Source organism: Hyperoodon ampullatus, assembly GCF_949752795.1.
Source record: "Hyperoodon ampullatus genome assembly, chromosome: X".
In the NCBI taxonomy this organism is placed as follows: Eukaryota; Metazoa; Chordata; class Mammalia; order Artiodactyla; family Ziphiidae; genus Hyperoodon; species Hyperoodon ampullatus.
The window spans coordinates 16,441,119-16,462,188 of record NC_136913.1 but is presented as its reverse complement, the minus strand read 5'-3'; the positions used below and the strand labels follow the sequence as shown (position 1 = coordinate 16,462,188).

The window sequence follows — 21,070 nt, the reverse complement described above, 5'->3', positions numbered from 1 at the left end:
GAAGACACTGGAGAATGAATGGAAGCAGACAGACTGTGGTTGGGGGGAATACACATAGGAGGAGGGGTGTTATACGAAATGCTATATTCAGCAAACATACTCTTCAAGAATGAAGAACTAAAGACATTTTCAGGTAAAAGCATACAAAAAATTCATCACTGGCAGACAAACACTGTAAGAAATGCTGAAGGAAGTTATCTCTAGGTAAATACTAATGACTTTCTTTTTGCTTTTTTCCTCTTAATTTCTTTATAAAAATAGGACTATTTAAAGCAATAATTATAATGCAATACAGTCTTGTGGGGTTTATAACATACATAGATATAATACATAAAAAAAATGATAGTATAAAGGCTTAGGGGTGGGGGATATGGATTTGTAGCATTGCAAGGTCCCAACATTTTCTGTTAAGTAGTACAATATTAACTTTATGTGGATTGTACATTGAAACTCCCAGAGCATATTGTAAAAATACAAATGCAAAGAAATATAGCTAAAAAGCCAATAGGAAAATTAAAATGGAATTCTAAGGACTATTCAAGTAATCAACAACAACAAAAAAGAGGAAAGTAAGACAGAGGAACAAAACACAGAGGAAACAAACAGAAAACAAATAATAACTGGTAGACCCAGACCGAAACTTTTTAATAATTACTTTAAAAATTAGTCAACTAAACTTTTCAATTAGAAGACAGAGATTATCAAAATGGATTTTTTAAAAGATCCAAATACATCCTGTCTACAAGAAATACACTCTAAATATAAAGACATAGAATCTCTCTAGATGTTAGAACTGAATTAAATTTCAGCAGTATTACCTTAAACATTTCTGAGTTCAGCCACCTGATATCAATATATATAACGTTTCTATTTTGTTACAACTAATGTTTGCAGTGTGGAGCAAAATGACAATACCATTTTGATTTTAAAAACTTACATTAATATTGGTATTTTATTTTAAAAGGCATTCAAAATTTATAAAATAAAAATCAAAAGTCAGGGCTTCCCTGGTGGCGCAGTGGTTGAGAGTCCGCCTGCTCATGCAGGGGACACGGGTTCGTGCCCCGGTCCGGGAAGATCCCACATGCCGCGGAGTGGCTGGGCCCGTGAGCCATGGCCGCTGAGCCTGCGCGTCCGGAGCCTGTGCTCTGCAACGGGAGAGGCCACAGCAGTGAGAGGCCCGCGTACCGCAAGAAGAAAAAAAAAAATCAAAAGTCAATAAAACTGAATATTTTTCCAATATAAAATCATAAATATTGAAAAAATCAAATAAGCAGATTATTCTAATGTAAATTCTTAGCAGATGAAATTTTTTAAATTAAAAATAAATTATAAGGGGACTTCCCTGGTGGCGCACTGGTTGTCTCCACACTCCCAATGCAGGGGGCCTGGGTTCAATCCCTGGTCAGGGAACTAGATCCCACATGCATGCCGCAACTAAGAGTTCGCATGCCGCAACTAAGGAGCTGGAAAGCCACAACTAAGGAGCCCTCCTGCCACAACTAAGACCTGGTGCAACCAAATAAATAATTTAAAAAAATAAATTGTATAAACTTAAGGAAAGTTAATGAAATTTAAAGGCAAATCATTTATTTTAAATGCATTTTAAAAATTAAAATGTATCAAGGGTGTCATTGATGCATATATTTAGTACATATTTTCCAGTTGCTGAGAAAAGTCTTTGTGATTAGCTGGTATATGGTCAAGATATGATAACTCCAAAAAGTTTCTCTTCATGCTTTTACTTTCAAATAATTCCAATGCCGATTTGACAATTTTGAAGAGATCTTTTTGAAAATATTGTTGTATGGTGGTGAGGAGGGGCAAGGGAAAGATAATGTAATTATTTTGATAATAAACTTTTTTGTTGCAAAGGAAGCATTTCAATCCACCTTCATCTTTTTTAGCTTCATTATTTCATCATAAAAAGATGAAGATTCAACTCTTTGAACTAGAGTAAGAATTGTTCTTGCTGTACTCTCCTTTGTCAATTATTTTCTTCCCTTCCTTAAGCATTCTAGAAGTATGGAAGTATGGAAGCACATTTTCCAAATAAATGTATTCAATTTACATTGTTAGTGCAAACACACTATTTTGGTATGTCCTAAGTCAAAGGATTTAGATTTTAGATTTTTAAAATACTGAAAGAATGAGAATATATTGACACAATAATTGTAATTTAGTATTTTCAAAATAATTTACTAAGATACTGTGAACCCAAATGACAGTCACTAATTTAAACAAAGAAAGAAAAATCCAACAACACTGTTTGTTTTTTTCTCCTTTTTCCCTGCCTTTTAAATATCTTCTATTATTACCTTTTCTAGGCACAAGATCCCCTTCTCTGATACTGAAGAGTTGTGTTTGAAGATAGCTCCTAGAAAACCCCAAGAGTTGATGTAAAATAAACAAAACACTAGTGACGTTAACAATACCCAGAAGACATTTGGTTCTTACATACAACAGGCATAATTTTGTATGGACTTTAGCAAGCCACTTACAATTTTGTCAAAATTATCGTATGTAATACGGAGAAATGCAGGCTAGATATGGTAAAAACCCAGATGAGTGACTGCTTTCTGAAGACAAACTTTGTCCTCTGCCTTGTTGAGGTCCCCCACCCTCATCTGATGAATTGCTGGATTAGATTTCCAAACTCCTTTAGCAGTGTAAAAAACTTACTGGGAACCTCAAAAAAAAAAAATAAAACAAGTTTTACAGAGTGAATTATTTTGGCTAAAGTGTGACTAGTTGGAACAGGGGGTAGCATTGGGAATCCCAGCCTCTTGGTCTCTTCCTCTCCTACCTGACCAGCTTATGGGCCCCTCTTAGGAGCACAGTTTGAAAAGTACTGCAGTTTGTGACGCAGGGATTTCCAACCCAGAGGACTTCAGACAACTGATCATTTGTGAACCAGTGATGCCAGTAATTTTATGACCTCCTTATCTAGGAATTTTTTTTTTTAACAGGAAAAATGTATTCCTGTTGTATGTTCCACATCTTCAACTTCTGTCAGTATGCTGGCCAGAGGACGTGGTGGTGTTTTATATGATAAGGATGCTATTCCTGGGTCATCTAAAATAGTGATGTCTACAGGTAAATTAATATTTTTAAAAGAGTATAAAATTAGTTATCTTTTGTTATATTATTTTCAGTGTCTTTGAAGTCCTGGAAATAAAATAAGAGGGGAAAAAGGATAATAGTAGACGTTTCTTTTAGCATTTTTCATATTAAAATATTTTGAAATTCTGATTGTTCATTTTGATGTCAAGGAAAAACAGTCTGTTTAAATACATAAGTCAGTTGAAAATTCAACACCCTTAAGATATCCCTCTTGGTAAGATTTATAAAATTTACATTATTGTCAAATCTATTCTTGTTTTCCCATTATCTCGTTTCACAATTTATCTTTTTTGTCTTGTATGTATTTTTAAGGTACCTCAAACCTTATTTTAATGCCTTATAAAATTTTCACAGATCCTTGCCTGTCAGGGGGCATGATGACTTTAAATTGTTCTTTGCCTTGTGAAGAGTGTGAAATGACAGACACCCAAACTAATGAATCCCTTTTTTTTTTTTTTTTTTTTTTTTTTTTTTTTTTTTTTTTTTTTGCGGTAGGCGGGCATCTCACTGTTGTGGCCTCTCCCCTTGCGGAGCACAGGCTCCGGAGCACAGGCTCAGTGGCCATGGCTCACGGGCCCAGCCGCTCCGCGGCATGTGGGATCTTCCCAGACCGGGGCACGAACCCGTGTCCCCTGCATCGGCAGGCGGACTCTCAACCACTGCGCCACCAGGGAAGCCCAATGAATCCCTTTTATTTGTCATTTCCTGCAAGTTTCCTTATTCCTTTTCTGTTTTTTAAAGCAAGTTTTTTTGCTCCCTCTCCTAGATCCTTAATTATCTCTCTTACATTCTTCTGTTCCTTGGACTTTTCCCCTCAATTTTTCTTTTCTTATTAGAAAGAAATTAGAATTTAATTTAATTTTTTGAAATAGAAATCACTTTCAAAATGATTATTGTAACATACCCCCCCACCCTTTTTTTGGGCTGTGTTGGGTCTTTGTTGCTGCTCGTGGGTTTTCTCTAGTTTTGGCGAGTGGGGGCTACTCTTTGTTGCGGTGCACAGGCTTCTCGTTGCAGTGGTTTCTTCTCTTGTTGTGGAGCACGGGCTGTAGAGTGCAGGCTCAGTAGTTGTGGTGCACAGGCTTAGTTGGTCTCCGGCATGTGGGATCTTCCCAGACCAGGGCTCGAACCCGTGTCCCCTCATTGGCAGGTGGATTCTTAACCACTGCACCACCAGGGAAGCCCGTAACATACCTCATTTTGTCTCTTTATTATTTCTGATTTTTAGTCCATTAGGAGGGGAGCCTAGCTAAACGAGTATAAACATTGAAATCCTTGTTTAGCTCACTTGTGTTCAGTAGAACGTTGTCCATGCCATCAGCACCTCATGTTAAGTTTTTAATAGGTGTTTCATTTCTGTGACAGAGTCCATCCTTCCTCTGGCTATTGCCACAAAGCTTAATTATCATATATTTCAAAATAGTGAAAGTGAGATTAATGGGTTTTTATTGTACTAAATATAGACTGTATACATGAAAATTTTGCAGTAAATTGAGTAGTGGATAAAAATAATGTGCCTCTTGATTTAGGGGGACAATATATTTTCTGTTTGTTAATAATCATATTACGTTGTGTGTTAATTTGTATTTGTTGATTCTCAGTGAAGAAAAAGTATAGAAACTTGACTGATTGTGATTATAGATTATTTGCTTCTAAATTCTAAATGCTTTTATTATACGAAGGAAAGCATTTATTTTTAAACTTTTCTTGCATGCAACTCAGCATGTATATAAAGAGCACTTTTATTTTCTTAAAAATTAATGAAAAGGGCTTCCCTGGTGGCGCAGTGGTTGAGAGTCCGCCTGCCAATGCAGGGGACACGGGTTCGTGCCCCGGTCCGGGAAGATCCCGCATGCCGCAGAGCGGCTAGGCCCGTGGGCCATGGCCGCTGAGCCTGCACGTCCGGAGCCTGTGCTCCGCAACGGGAGAGGCCACAACAGTGAGAGGCCCGCGTGCGGCAAAAAAAAAAAAAAAAAAAAAGAAAAAATTAATGAAAAAACTTTCTCTAGGTCATTAGAACTTACTGTGACACATATCTGAAATTATTTGGTTACTTTAGAAAATACTATATAATGAGAGTGCAATATTGTTGATTTAAAATAAATTCAATCCAAAAGGAGTGTGCTAATATGACCAGTTTTGAAAGAAAATTCTTATACTGTGATTACTGTTAAAAAGTGAAAATATTCTTGTCTTTAAGCCACTTTATGTAATCTGAGAATGTGTGAAGAATTGTTTTATGATGTTACTAAAACTTGTATTGTTTTTATTATAATCAGTTTGGGCAGAATTCTAGAAAATTGAATAAGCATTTGGATTATTTATTTCTAGATTTCATATATTTACAAAATGTGAAAATATATTTACATACATATTTTTAGGTAGCAGAAATGATCACCGCTAGTAACTATGTTTAGGTTCTCCTTGAGTGAAGCGTGACTAATGGGATATATAGTGATTGATTGTGTAGTGTTTATGTTCCTTCTAACCAATCTCATTGTTTGTTATATCTATATACACATTTTTCATCAAGTCTGTGTCTATGTAAACAAATATGGAAGCTCTGGCCCTCACCTGGATCAGAAGAAAATCCAGCAGCTGCCCGACCACTTTGGCCCGGGCCCTGTCAATGTGGTGCTCCGGCGGACGGTGCAGGCCTGTGTGGATTGTGCCATTCAAAGTAAGACTGTTTTTGGATTCCTTAAGCCAGATGATCGTGGAGGAGAAGTGATAACCGGTATGCTCACCTAATCCTTTATGAGCTTTTATTCCCTAATTTGATTTTAGGTTTCAAGAAGGCAAGGATTTTATAATACATAGATTATTTTATAAATTTATATTCTGTTAACTATAATATTTGAATATTATATTAATGTAATAGAATATGTATAATAATTATATGTTTATAGACTTTTAACCCTGGTTTGGAAAGTTTAACTTTCAAAATAGACAAATAATGTCAGAGTAATACTGTTTATTGAGGTAAGAGGTACAGATTTTTCCTTTTACCTGCTATATTAAGCTCACTATAGATAAAGTGAGCCTAATATATTTTAATTTTTTTAGAAAACAGACTAATCTGTAAGAATCTCTGAATAAAAAATGTGATTCAAGAAGTGAGTAAGAGGTAAGATACACATGGCTTTCATCATTGTATGATCAGATTCTGCATTTGTACCCATGGAATGTTTGGAAGAGCAGGAACTATTGTACATCAGTGGGTTTCTGTTGTTGTTGTTTACTTTATGAATATTTTTAAATGAGAATGCTTTTATTAGTTCAGACAATTGTGTTTGAATGAGAGGAACTTTTATAATTTAAGATTATTCCTTTATAAATTAAAAAAACCACACGTTAGATTTATAATACATTTCCTAAATTGATGGCTTTCATTTTTGTTGATGTGGTTCTCATCTTTCTGTGATGTAACTCTGACATCTTTTCGTCCCTATAATAGCCTCCTTTGATGGGGAAACTCATTCCGTCCAGCTCCCTCCAGTGAACAGTGCATCATTTGCTCTTCGCTTTCTTGAGAACTTGTGCCACAGCCTGCAGTGTGATAACCTTTTGAGTAGCCAGCCTTTTAGCTCTTACAGAGGTAATAGACATAGCCCTGCAGAGCATGATCAAAATAAATCAGGTAAGAGAAAATGTAAAATTTTATACTGTGCTTCTATTTTATATTAGATTCTACATTAACTTGAGAATCTTATCTAGTTCAGTTTTTCCTGTGTCTTCCTCAAAGTAAACCTTTTAGTCACACTGAACTAATTAGACATGTATAATATATAGTTTTTGTTCATTCAAAGTGGAAAAGTAATTTCTTACTGTATTCATAATTAACTTGAGAATCAAAACCTGAAAGGTGCATCATTGTGGGTTTTTTTTGTTTTCTTAAAATTTATTTATTTATTTATTTATTTTTGGTGGCATTGGATCTTCGTTGCTACGCATGGGCTTTCTCTAGGTGTGGCTTGTGGGGGCTACTCTTCATTGTGGTGCAGTGGCTTCTCTTGTTGCAGAGCACGGGCTCTAGCCGTGCAGGCTTTAGTAGTTGTGGCTTGCGGGCTCCAGAGCACAGGCTCAGTAGTTGTGGCGCACGGGCTTAGTTTCTCCGTGGCATGTGGGATCTTCCCGGACCAGGACTCGAGCCCGTGTCCCGTGTGTTGGCAGGCGGATTCTTAACCACTGCGCCACCAGGGAAGCGCCCCCCGCCACTCCTCTTTTAAGTACTGTCTGTATGGCATATTTTTTCCCATCCTTGTACTTTCAACCTATTTGTGTGTTTGAATTTAAAGTGTAGTAAGTTTGTAATATAACTTTTAAAAAAATCCATTCTACCAATCTGATTTTTTACTGGAGTGTTTATTTCATGTACATTTAATTACTGATAAGGTAGGACTTACATCTACCATTCTGTATGTCTCTCTTTTTTGGGGGGGGGGTAGCCTTCTCCTGCATTACTGCCTTCTTTTGTTTTAAGTAGGTGTTTTCTTGTGTACCATTTTATTTTCCTTGTTCTTTTTACTATTTTTTGGGTTATTTTCTTAGTTAGTTGCCTTGGGGATTACAATTAACATCTTAACTTAAAACAATCTAGTTTGGATTAATACCAACTTAATTTTAATATTATGCCAAAACTTTGCTCCAGCATAGCTTTGTTTTCTGCCCACTTCTTTGTGCTATTACTATTATTGTCATACAAATTATATTTTATACATTATAAGCTCCCAAATACAGTTTTTTTCTTTTTCTTTTTTTTTTTTTTTTGCGGTATGCGGGCCTCTCACTGCCGTGGCCTCTCCCGCTGCGGAGCACAGGCTCTGGACGCGCAGGCCCAGCGGCCATGGGTCACGGGCCCAGCCGCTCCGCGGCATGTGGGATCCTCCCGGACCGGGGCACAAACCCGTGTCCCCTGCATCGGCAGGCGGACTCCCAACCACTGCGCCACCATGGAAGCCCCCAAATACAGTTTTATAATTATTGCTTTTTAAAAAAAAATAAATTTATTTATTTTATTTATTTATTATGTTTGGCTGCGTCAGGTCTTCGTTGCTGCGTGTGGGCTTTCTCTAGTTGCGGCGAGCAGGGGCTACTCTTAGTTGTGGTGCGCGGGCTTCTCATTGCAGTGGCTTCTCTTGTTGCGGAGCACGGGCTCTAGGCGCGTGGGCTTCAGTAGTTGTGGCTTGCGGGCTCTAGAGCACAGGCTCAGTAGTTGTGCTTTGCGGGCTCTGGACCACAGGCTCAGTAGTTGTGGCACACGGGCTTAGCTGCTCCGTGGCATGTGGGATCTTCCTGAACCAGGGCTTGAACCTGTGTCCCCTGCATTGGCAGGTGGATTCTTAACCACTGCGCCACCAGGGAAGCCCTATAATTATTGCTTTATGTAGTTGTCTTTTAACTGAGAAAGGAGAAGAAAAGAGTTATAAACACAAATATATTTACTGGTACTGTTTATTTTTTTTAATGTGGATTTAAGTTATTCTCTATTTTCATTTCAACTTGAAGGAGTCTCTCTAGTATCTCTTATAGGGTAGCTCTCTACAAGTGAGGAATTCTCTCAGTTTTTCTTTATGGAGAATTTCCTATTTACTCCTTCAGTTTTTAAAGATTAGTTTTGCTAGGTATAGAATTCTTGGTTGACCATCTTTTTGTTTCAGTGCTTTGAATATGTCATCCCACTTCCTTCTAGCCTCTGTAGTTTCTGATGAGAAGTCAGTTGCTAATCTTGTTGAGGATCCTTTGTATGCGATGATTTGCTTTTCTCTTGCTGATTTCAAGATTCTCTTTGTCTTTTGCTTTTGGTAGTTTGACTATTTTTTTCTAGGTGTGGGTATCTTTGCATTTATCATAATTGGAGATTCTTGTGCTTTTTGGATTATGCAGATTAATGTTTTGCATTAAAGTTGGGAAGCTTTTAGACATTATTTCTTCAAATAGTGTTTTTGCTCCTTACTCTCTCTGTCCTCTCCTTCCGGGACTCTCCCATTACGTTTATTGTGGCATGCTTGATGGTGTCCCACAGGTCTCTGAAGTCTGTTCATTTTCTCTCTCTCTCTCTCCCTCTCTCTCTCTCTCTCTCTCTCTTTTTTTCTGTTCCTCAGACTATATAATCTCAATGGACCTTTTAAAAAATTTGGTGATTCTTTCTTCTGCTAATTCACATCTGCTGTTGAGCCCCTCTAGGGTTTTGTTTTGTTTTTTTAAATTTCATTTATTATACTTTTCAAGTCCTGAATTTCTATTTGGTTCTTTTTATAATTTTTATCGGTTTATCGATAGTGTGAGACATTGTTCTTATACTTTCCTTTAGTTCTTTAGACATGCTTTTTTTTTCAGTTCTTTAAACATATATAAAATAACTGACTTGATACCTTTGCTTAGTAAGTCCAGTATCTGGGCTTGCTCAGAGGCAGTTTCTGTTGACTTCTTTCCCCCCTGTGTACGGGTCATACTTTCCTCTTCCTTGCATGTCTCCTAATTTTTTAATTGAAATTTAAAAGTAATATAATGCGGCAACTCTGAAAATGAGGTTCCCTCCCCCTTCCTGGGCTCTGTTGTTGTTGCTGGTGCTGTTTGGATTTTTAGTGACTCTCCTGGACTAATTTAATGACTTTTCCAGGTCTAATTTTATTATATGTGGCTACTGAAGTCTGTTCACTTAGCTTAGTGGTCAGCTAATGATTGGACAGGGATTTTCTTAAGTGCCTGGAACCAGTATGTCTCCCAGCCTTTGCCAAGGGGTTCTTAGTGTGTGTTGGGACTTACCTTGAACATTCCAGGAGGCAGTTTACAAATCTGCTTTGTGCAGAGCTTCAAGGTCAGCAAAAAATGACAGAATAGGGCCTTCTAAAGTCTTTCCTGAGCATTCATACAACCATGTACATACATATGGCCTTCTAGATTCCCAGGAATATCTCAATGCTTTTCAGAGTCCCCTAATGGACATCTCATTCTCAGTTTTTCCTTTGAAGCTTCTTGGTCAGCTTCTTGTCAGCCCCAACTGGTAATACTACCTCTGGAAGCTGCAGTGTTAAACAGTTGCCATTGTTGTGGGCTTTTTGGTTTTGTTTTGGTTTGGTTTTTTTACCAGTGCTTTGGATAGGGCTGTTCACACAGAGCAGGCTCTGATTTAGGTCAAATAAAACAAGCCCAGAGATCAGAGGTCTTCAGTGAGCTGCAAGATTGATCAAATAGTGACAGTTGTCTGTGGGTGGAGCTTTTGGAGAGTTCCAAATCCTTTGTGCCCCCTTCAGTGCTAGGCTGGCTGCTGGCTTTCACAGCTACTGTAGTTGCGAAGCTGTTGGTTTGCAAGGCTGCTGCAAAACTGGGGTGAATGGGATTATATTAGGGAAGCTAAAATGCCACAGAATTTGTTGTTCTTTCTGAGATTCAGCCATTTTTCTTGAATAACTGCTTTTTGGGTTGTTGTACTCCTTTAGTTGACGTCCAGAATTTTGAAAAAGCTAATTTTGCCAGTGCTGTCATTATTTTTATGAAGGAGTGGATTTTCTGAAGTCCTTCATCAGTCATCCTGGAAGTGCTTCTCTATGATGACTTCTGAAGTACTTTGTGAATTATCTGGCTTTTTGTAGTTATCTCTGCAGGAACAATCTCATGCTTGAGCTCACTACGATACCCAGAAGCAGAAGTCAAGAATCAATTTTATGTTTGTATCAACCCCAGACAGTAGACCATATACCAGCTTCATAAACTTTTCATAAAGAATGTATTATAATATTACAAGTAAAAGATAAGTAAAGACTTTTTCTGATCTTCCTATGATTCTGAGGTAAATATCTATAGAAAACTATAGAAACTGTGTATTTTAGTACTCCAATTTTCTGTATCATTAAATGGGTATGAAAAAAGTCAATTATTTCTCTTCTTAGAATTTAACTGTCCTAATTGTAGAAATATCTCTCATTCACTGAAGTATGTTTTGCCTGTTAGTTTTGTAGTTGATGATTAAAAATAAAATCAAATGGTGAGAGCTCTCTTAGACTCATTAGTAATCAGTCAGTAACTGGATGGCTAAAGATTGCTCATCAGACGATTTTGAGAGGCATGCTGGCCCCCAGCCATTTTGAACTAGATCAAGTTTGACTTTGGTACTTTCTCATTGCAGTCTTTCTTCACTCTGGAGGTCTGTTATCCTACTTTATAGATTTCTATTGCACTTTATTTTTCCTTTTAGTTGGAGATTAAATCAAAATATTGATCGATAATGTAGTGTAACGTAGTCTAATGTAGTGTAATTAATAAATTGAAATGTCTTTATTTTCAGGATTTTGCCTTAAAGTGTGGTCCTTTAGGAAGAAATGCATTTGGTCGAATGATAAGTAACCAGTAGAATTGTTGTAAGGGTACCCCTTGGCCAGGATTGTCGCCTATAAAATGGAGTGTTCATTGTACCCTATCTTCTCTTTAACGTCTCTGAATTCTTAACTTTTCTTGCTCATGGGAGCAATTTTCCCAGGTCTTTTTAGACACATTACAATTGGTTGCCTCACTGTTGGCCTGAGAGAGTTAGAAAGATGTGATGACCCTAGAATAAAGGAAGCCTAGACATAATGCCTTTAACCCTTGAATATAATATCACTGAAATGTTTAATAGGATGAAATGAACACATCTTGTTCATAAATAATTGATAAATTATTGATGAAGTTATAGTAGGCAAATGATTTAGAAACTAAAGTGTTTTATGCTGATGATATGAAAACGCTTGAGTTTATTAATTAGTTATAACAGACATTTCTGTTTTTGAAAACAGTAAAAGAAGATACAACAGAAAAGAAAAGCACCAAACGACCTTCTCAGGAACCTCTGCCTTATGTTGCTTCTCTCTCTCCTAAGCCCCCCAAAACAAAAGTGCATGCCTCTGAAGGTAAATAGTATTTACATGTTGCAAGACTGGGGAGAAAAGTCACTCTTCTATCACTTATATGCTCTTGAGTGTTGATGCTGGAAGTAGGGGAGTATATTCCCCCAAATCAGTTTGGCAGTTAGGCTACTACTTTGGCAGCTTTGTTGAGCACTTCATTCCCTTCAGAAGTGCACAGTTGTCATTTCTCCTTAGATTAAAGAAAAACAGTTATAGCCGTATTTTCCATTCAGCTTTGTATTGCTAAAAGCTGATAGAAAGAAGAATAGAAAAACCTAGTACATTTCTCCAGTGAAAGTTTTAAGTGCCCAAGGAGTAAGCAAATGTTAGAAACCAACTCTGTGATCATATTGTAACAAAGAGTTGTAAAGAACTGCATTCCTAAAAAGAAGTGCTTTAGTGAGGTGTTCATAGTCTTGGTGGCAAGACTGGCGAGGGTTAGTTGCCATGAGAAAAATAGGTGATATCATTAGAATCAATTTGGATTTCAGGACAGTGTCCATTACTATAAACACCAAGAAGGGGATGGCCATGCGCTTTGTGTTAGAGGTTTGTGGTTCAGTATAGCATGGCTTAAGTGAACTGTTGTTGGCAGTTAGGGGATTTTTGACCTTTTAATAGTATTCGAGCTGTAAGTCTGTTGAAGATAATTGCCTTTGTCTTTTTTCTTACTGCCTTTGTCTTTTTTTCTTGTAGAAGAAGTATTATCTTCTGAGGGAGATGGCATGCCCAAAGGGGAAATGCTTTCTGAAGAGTCCAAAAACTCACCACTAAATCCAGCAAGTCCTTTGAATCCTGCCAGCACAAGTCCTATAAGCACTCATACTCCAGTCTCCAGGAGTGTTTCTCAAAGTGTGCCATGCACCTCGAGTTCAACACTGGTGGGGACCAAATCACCTCCCAAGAGTAGTCACCATGAAGTTACATTCCAGATGCAGAGGAAAAGTGAAGGTATATTCAAAAACAGTGATTCTCAGCCAGTGTGTTTGTCTTTCCCCTTAAGGTTTCCATGCCCCACAACATCCCCTGAGAGTTTATCGCATTGGAGAAAGTGCCAAAAGTGAGGAGGTCGAGTCCTCCCCTTCACCTCATTTTCAGGGCCAAGCTGCTACACATGCTCTAATCCTCATGGCATTGCAGAACTATTTCTGGGAATCTGGATCACCAGCCATGTTTCTGATGGAGACTTCTCAGTTTAGTGCTTTTCCATCCATTGTAATTTATCATTTCCTTGGGTACTGCCTGGACTCACAACCCTCACGTGACTCTGAGGCCTGGAAGGATGCACTCCCTCTTCTTTCTGACGTACTCTCTTCCTTGTCCCTGTTGAGACCTTTCCTGGCCCCGCCTGTGTGTGGTTCCCAGATCTAGGCTCTGGCATTCTGTTGCTGCAGGCGTTTCCCCATTTTCCACACTCCCAGTCATTCCCTCCGACCCCGCAGGAGAACATGATATGTATGAACAGGACAGCATCCTACTCTTCATTTGGAAAGAGCCAGAGCAGCCTTCCATGTGCAAAGATAGCTACTATCCTGTATCCTTTTAAGGGTTAAGGGTGCTGTGGTGAGAGGAATAAGTGTTTTGTCTTTTGTCACCAGATAGGCGTCTAGGCAAGGTTGAGGAGTAAAGGAAGTAGGAATCAACTAACTCCCCTGCCTTTCATAATGGATATTATCTATGGGCAACTGCACTGTACACATGCTGTGATACATTTAATATCGTCACCCCCATCTCCTACTCCGTGTAGATTGTCTCTGGTTTTGGAGTGATTTTTGTAGAGAGACTGAAGATGGATGTTCGTTTTATAAAGGGGTAACGTACCCTGAATTTTTAGATATTTTCACAATATATGAGTTCATGAAGACAGGCCTTCTGGTCTCCTAGTGTATATAAGACAGAGCCATTAAGGAGAAGAGCATGACTGGACTTGGATTATTTTTCACATAATTATTTATTTCATGTAATTATTTGAATAACACTAATATAATGTTCATAACCTTCTCTGATTATTTTGAAGATGTGGGCCCAATTAAATTATTTTCCATGATAGATTAGAAATAGATGAGCTCACAGTTGTTTTATTTTTATTTTTTATTTTTTATTTTTAAAAATTTTTAAATAAATTTATTTTATTTTTAGCTGTGTTGGTTCTTCGTTGCTGCACGCGGGCTTTCTCTGGTTGCGGCGAGCGGGGGCTGCTCTTTGTTGCGGTGCGCGGGCTTCTCATTGCGGTGGCTTCTCTTGTTGCGGAGCCTGGGCTCTAGGCATGTAGGCTCAGTAGTTCTGGCTCGTGGGCTCTAGAGCGCAGGCTCAGTAGTTGTGGTGCGAGGGCTTAGTTGCTCCAGGGCATGGGGGATCTTCCTGGACCAGGGCTCAAACCCATGTCCCCTGCATTGACAGGTGGATTCTTAACCACTGCGCCACCAGGGAAGCCCCTGTTTTATTTTTAATATAAAATTATAGTTTTATACCAGAAATCATTTCTTTACATATAGTTTATTTGTAGTAATCCGTAAAAGTAGTTATATGTTATTCAAAACATAACTATACCAGATTCTGATGACAGAAACCAAAAATCCCACACAAATGTAAGTTAATTTAGAGGTGTGGTTAGCCTTGCCAGTATTTTTTTTTTTTTTTTTTTTTTTTGCGGTACGCGGGCCTCTCACTGTTGTGGCCTCTCCCGTTGCGGAGCACAGGCTCCAGACGCGCAAGCTCAGCGGCCATGGCTCACAGGGCCTAGCCGCTCCGCGGCATGTGGGATCTTCCCGGACCGGGGCACGAACCCGTGTCCCCTGCATCGGCAGGGGGACTCTCAACCACTGCGCCACCAGGGAAGCCCCACCAGTAATTTTTTAAGTATTAAATTGAGTCTGTTTTGAGTTAAAGGAGAAGACTTTTCTGTCTGGATTGTTAGAATGCCTTAGGCATGGCACGGTCTATACCATCATCGTTTTTACTTGGGTTGATACAGCCCAGCAGCATTTCTTGGTAGACCAACATTTTTATCTCTGACAAGTAGGAAGTAGGATAGATTTTACTAAAGAGTTTTTATTTCATACCAAAGTTATGCTATTTAAAAAGAAAATAAATAAAATTTCCCATTGTGAGTTCTTTTATCTTCTGTTTTTCTTTACCCTTTCCCTGGGTGAATACTCCAAATACCCATAAAATGGCCAGAGCCCAGAGGATAGGAAAGAAAAGGTGCACTTTTGGCTAATTCACACATACAAAAATATTAAATTTGTATTGACGGTCCTTGTATAGAGAAACAAATCCTCCTAGCAAATTACAAACCCCACTTCTCTTATCATACACTAACTTTAGAGAGTCAAGCGCTCTGGTTGAGTAAATGAATACCTGTCTGGACACAAAGAAATTTTAATACAACGTAGTGAACAGCACAGCTATAACTTTTTGAGGTATGAGCACTTAAATTGTTTCATGTCTTAGTTACTTCTTTTTTAAACATATAAACCTTCAACCAAAATATCTATTACTATGCAGTGAAACTTGAAAGAGGCATTCAGTATAATGTTAAAGTTACTTCTGACCTAGCTAAGCACAAAATAATCTTGTTTTCTTCAAAATTCAGATAAGCATGTAAGGCTTGAGAAACAGGAATTTAAGGAATAAAGTGATGCTAAAAACCATCCATATTGAATACATTAAAGTGAATAAATGTAAGCAGTTATCAAACTGTAAATTCTGGGGATTTCCATTGCAATTAGCTAGTAAAATAAACCTAATCTGGAGATATCAAGAGGAGAAAGATTGAGAGAAATTCTTTGAAATATTTAAAGTAAGAAAGCAATAAGTTAGCTTAGATTAGCCTAATTTAACCCAAGTAACAGATCTTTTGCTGTATTTTCCTGTGGCCAAAGTGGCCTCGGATTGCTCAGTCTCTTTTACGATCTTTGGAACTGTAAGGTGTCTTCCGAAGCTGCTTTTGTTGTTTGGGGGAGGTCAGGTGGGACATTCTTGAGTAGCCATCCTCAGGTCATCTTTATCTAGGCTTTCCCTGGATTTTACCTTGGAGTCCTTGGGTCCATGCCGGGGTACTTCACAGAAGGTTCCAGGAATGAGACAATTCCTCCCTACCTAACATCTCTTCTTTCAGGATAATGATCAGGTCAAGTATGATTTGTCTTTTTTCCCCCCACTGAAGCTCCAAGTTATATAGCTGTACCTGACCCCAGTGTCCTGAAACAAGGCTTCTCTAAGGACCCTTCAACCTGGTCTGTGGATGAAGTGATGCAGTTTATGAAACATAAAGATCCTCAGATATCAGGCCTCGTCGCCGACCTCTTCATGAAACATGTAATGTATCTTTTGATCCGGTTTTCCTGCCGTAATGACTTTGAATGACCTCTGTGCAGGCCCTTCAGTTGGATACTGATTAGTGTGGATGGTGGGGGAACCCTATCAACTGATTTTTCCATATGCGAGAAAGTTTACTTTGCCCAAAGTTAGAGCCTTGAAGGGTGGAGGCTGGATCTGTGCTTTAAATGGGTACCCGAGTACCTAAAATACTACAAGTCTTTGAGTTCTCAAGAGAAGATGATTTGGCATGGCCACTCTCAGGTGTCTTCTCCTTTCTAACAACAGCTACAAGGATCCTCCTCCCCACCTGCTCCCTGCTCGGCCCCAGGACCGTGAGTAGGAGGGGTGACCACAGCTGTGACAGGGTGTCCTCCTTGTTATGATGCCCGATGAATTCAGTAACTGTAAAAGATTAAGTGCAGCTTTATTTTAAATAAGAACTCATGAAAACCAAATAATATGCTTCCACGACATAAATTGCTTAATTAAGGAAATGAAGAATTTTAGGAGGATGCCTTGTGTCTGTTAAATAATGTTTATAGTCTTTTCTAACAAATCAAATTCATGACCAAATATCTATGTATCCTTTTTGACATTGTAAGAAGATCAGTAATAAGTTTTCGTATCTAATTAGCTTCACACAACTAACTGAATAGCTTTCAACATAAGGACAACACTGTATAGCACATTTACAGTTTGCATTAATGCTGATATACTCATATTCCCAGCCTTTCTAAGAAAGTTAATGACTGTCTGAAATTCATTTCTACAGTTCACAGTTTTCTACCCTTTGTCATAAATACGTGGTATTTTATTCAACATATAGTATTTAAAATCAGAGTTTGATGCTAAGGCCATTTTTCAAAGATACTGGGTTAAATTTCCTTTTTCTTAAAATTTGAAGTGAATTTAGAAATTTTCAAATGATGCTTCACATATAAGTTATATTTTTAATAGTTTTCAGGAAATAAATGCATATTCAGAGAATATATATTGAGAATGTACAGCCGCTCCCTATTTTACATGTTCTTATATGTACGTAACGTGACAAAACATGAAATCAGTATTAGTAATTATAATTTCTTTCTCTCTGTAGGAGATCGATGGGAAGGCTCTGCTACTACTCAAAAGTGATGTGATGATGAAGTATATGGGGCTGAAGTTGGGGCCAGCCTTAAAGTTATGTTACTATATTGAAAAACTTAAAGAAGGAAAATACAATTGAAAAAAAATGTGTAAGTTTAGATTAGACATAATTTTCAATTGTCTTGATAACTTTTTAATTTAAAAGTATTTTTATTCTCGTAGCAGTTTTTGTTTTGTAGGCAGTTCCTCTAAAACTACGTTATATCCAGAATTGCAGAACTACATTACAAGTCCAGTCTACTTCTTTAAAACACATTAACATGTTAGTATTAGCATATTCAACTTGGCAGTCCTTTATGTCTTTTTATTATTTTACACTTGACAGTTTATTATTTAATTGTACAGTTTACACATATACTTAATGCAGGAAACAGAGAAACACCGTTGATTTTGATTAATGTTTATATATAAAACCAAAACAGCTACATCCCAAAGGGGAAAGTATCAGGGAGTGACAGGCTCTCTAGTGAAATCCATGAGAAGTTTTCCTTAGAAAAGAATTTAAAGATGCAACTGTAGATATCATCTCGTTTTCAAATATTTTATGTCTGTTACTGCAATGTTCTGTTTGTGTTCTCCAGTTTCTGGAAAGGGAATTGCCATATAAATTATTCTTGTGTTATGATTTCTCGGTATGTTGTGTTCGTTCATATTTAAAGAAAAAAACAAGCTTACAAACTTTCATAAAGTGTTCTAATCAGTTTTTGATAAATTTTGAACAATTGTAAGAGAGAATGGTTGTTTTATGCAGGAGATATTATACTACAAGGGTGGTTTGGATGGAGTCTGATTAAAAGTTTTCAGTGAAATACCTATTATTTCAAAACTTTACATACTTTCTCTAAGCTTAGACATTTAACTAGGCATTCATTTCTCATATCTCTATATGAGGACACCTGTGCCCAAATTTTTTAGATATCTATATTTTATTGTCTGTGTTTCTTCTTCATACAGATACTATACCATATTTATATATTATTCTATACCTGTAGGTATTCAGACAAGTAAATCTGTTCTTTTTGAATTTAATATGGCACTTTGCCCTGCCACAGAAGTAATGGTGAACTATTTATATAGTTGGATGTTTTTATTCTGAAAAAAATATGTGCATCATTTGCTATCGCTAGTACCTCTCAGCTTAGTCTTCAGGGGATAAGAAACAATCCATAGATTGGTTTCCGTACAGGGAAGTTCTCTGTCCTATGCAATGTTGATAGTTAATTTGCTTAGTTCTGAGCCATTTATTCTGCTAAATTTTGGAAGATGCATTAATTCAGACTTATCATTTGGGGCTTTATTTATTTATTTATTTTTTGTGGTACGCGGGCCTCTCACTGTTGTGGCCTCTCCCGTTGCGGAGCACAGGCTCCAGACGCGCAGGCTCCGCAGCCACGGCTCACGGGCCCAGCCACTCCGTGGCATGTGGGATCTTCCCGGACCGGGGCACGAACCCGTGTCCCCTGCATCAGCAGGCAGACTCTCAACCACTGCGCCAAATGGTTACATCCTAATAATATAGAACATTGGTCCAATAACAAAAATAGAGAACAGCCGCTGGAACTTTATCTCATTCAGTGTTCAGAGATAAAAGGGTTAACCATTCTTTCCATTATTTTCAGCAGATAAGTCCTTTTTTTAATATTTAAATCTGATGGTGACTGAATTCCGGCATTTTTCCAAGCTCCTTTACGAAGAGGATGCTGAAGGCCATCACAGTACAGCATGCTGCCACATAAGGACTCTTCTGTTCACCAATTCTAGCACACTTCCAAAATATACCCAACAATCCAGCTTTATTTCTGTCCAGGAGGCCGGGTGCCAAGGATCGGATATAAGCACAGGTACATAGAAGCAGCAAGATTACAGTCAACAGACTCTGAAAAATTGAAAATGGCAAACATAGGTCGGCGAAGCCCCAGCCACATCCAGAGAGGATGTTTTTTAATGGAGGAAGTAGGGTTCGGTGGGGATGGGAGAGGGCTTTGTAATCATGAAGAGAAAACGTGAAAGAGAAAGGAAGAGGGAGCTACACGGGGAGTGGCATAGCTAGAGGAAGATCCATTCTCCCCTGGCCTTTTGCCTGTAGGAGCATGAGAAGCTGGTTAGCCCAGAGCTGCGGAGCAGCTTGCACGGCCCTTTCGGGGAGCTGCATGGAAGCCAGGTCCCTCTGTGGGAGAAGTCTTCTCAGGATGTGGATTTTCCATCCTCTGCTGCCCCTGTTCCAAGAATGATTAAAAAAAAAAAATCCCTGGAGGGATGGGCGTTGCAAGGAAAGGAAAGCACAGAGGGGTAAAAATGCCTCCCTCCTCTCTCCTTCAGTTATTGCATTAGTTAGGATATCGGTTTGGGTACTTTAACAGAGAGACCCCCAAATCTCAGGACTCTCAAAAAGATACAAACGTACTCCTGTCTTGTTTCATGTTGGTAGTAGGAGGTGTCCCACATATATCAGGGATCCGCACTCCTCTCATCTTGTTCTGCTTTCCTCAGCATGTGGCTTCCATCTCCTGGCCCAATATGGTTGTTCTAACTCTTGCCATCACACCCATGTTCACATTCAGCCACTCCTAGGCTCTGGGGAGTCTTTTAACTCGGTGGCTGCATGCCCAGTCAAAAGGCTCTTAATCTGAGAAAAGGAGAACTGATTTTGTAGACAACCAGCATTCTTGGTCTCACACACATATTTGATCATCATGCATGTAAAGATGATAGTTGAAGCTTAAGGGATGGGATGAAAAGTATAAGGTAGAGAACGTGACAAGGACACGTTATATCAGTGGCTTCATAGCATGGGAGGCTGGGAGTGGGCAGATGTGAGGGCTGAGAGCTGTGAAGGACAGGGGGATTTCAGGAGTTAGGAGCAGTTTATGATTTGTGGCCCCTTCAATGAATATGTAAAAACAAGTAAATATTAGAATTTGTTTTCAGTTACCTTGGGTTACTGACCTGTTTCTTTGAAAGCCTCCCCAGGTTAGACTGGACATAATTTTTCATTTCAAAGTTAGAATGGGAACTGTAGAGTGACAGCAAGCGAATCTCAGGGGCATTCTGATATTTCAGGAGCGACTCTAGCAGAAGTGTGAGTGGGGTAGAGAAGGGATGAGAAATGCCTCAGAATCACACTGTCACATCTTTCCTCCAGCAACTGGAGTAATTGGGTAGCCAAAGACGAACACAGGTACCTAAAGGGGTGAAGTAAGCCTTTGGCCAGGGGTGGTTGTTTTCCTTTGGGGTAGGCTGGCCGTGCTCTGGCATTCCAGACAGGGAAAAGGGCCTGGGGTTTCTGGTGTGTAGACAGAGGGCTTGCCCTCAGACACAAGGAGCCCTTCTCTTGATACAGACAAGAAGGAAGGGGAGGGGAGGTGTCTGGAGGAGAACTGGCCCAGAGGGAGAGCTAGGGGCGGGAGGACTGGCTGGGGTGGGATGTACGTGTGAGGCCCTCAGGCTCAGAAAAAGGAGGAGGGCTTGAGCTGCTGCCGGTGGGATTCTAGAGACCAGTAAAGATGGAGACTATTAGAAATTGCCATTGGGCCGGATAGGGGGAGGGTCCAGTTGTCGTCAGCCTCTCTTTGCTGTGGTGTGGGATAATTCAT

At 38.8% G+C, this 21,070-nt stretch overlaps 1 protein-coding gene and 1 pseudogene across 2 annotated transcripts in view; one reads left to right on the top strand and one right to left on the bottom strand.

The window, feature by feature from the left end:
• The window catches only part of SCML2 (Scm polycomb group protein like 2), a gene marked incomplete at its 5' end in the record, with an annotated part of 87,844 nt that overhangs the window by 50,953 nt on the left and 15,821 nt on the right, over positions 1 to 21,070 (top strand). The window contains 7 exons of the mRNA XM_079727242.1: positions 2,970 to 3,096; positions 5,657 to 5,860; positions 6,581 to 6,763; positions 11,898 to 12,011; positions 12,705 to 12,959; positions 16,177 to 16,328; positions 17,428 to 17,566. Of these exons, the coding sequence (XP_079583368.1) occupies positions 2,970 to 3,096; positions 5,657 to 5,860; positions 6,581 to 6,763; positions 11,898 to 12,011; positions 12,705 to 12,959; positions 16,177 to 16,328; positions 17,428 to 17,556 (1,164 nt within the window). The 3' untranslated portion in view covers positions 17,557 to 17,566. The remainder of the gene's footprint in view (positions 1 to 2,969; positions 3,097 to 5,656; positions 5,861 to 6,580; positions 6,764 to 11,897; positions 12,012 to 12,704; positions 12,960 to 16,176; positions 16,329 to 17,427; positions 17,567 to 21,070) is intronic.
• Positions 19,120 to 19,378, bottom strand: LOC307069574 (protein kish-A-like; annotated as a pseudogene). The gene has a single exon. The product of its transcript is annotated as a protein kish-A-like (transcript).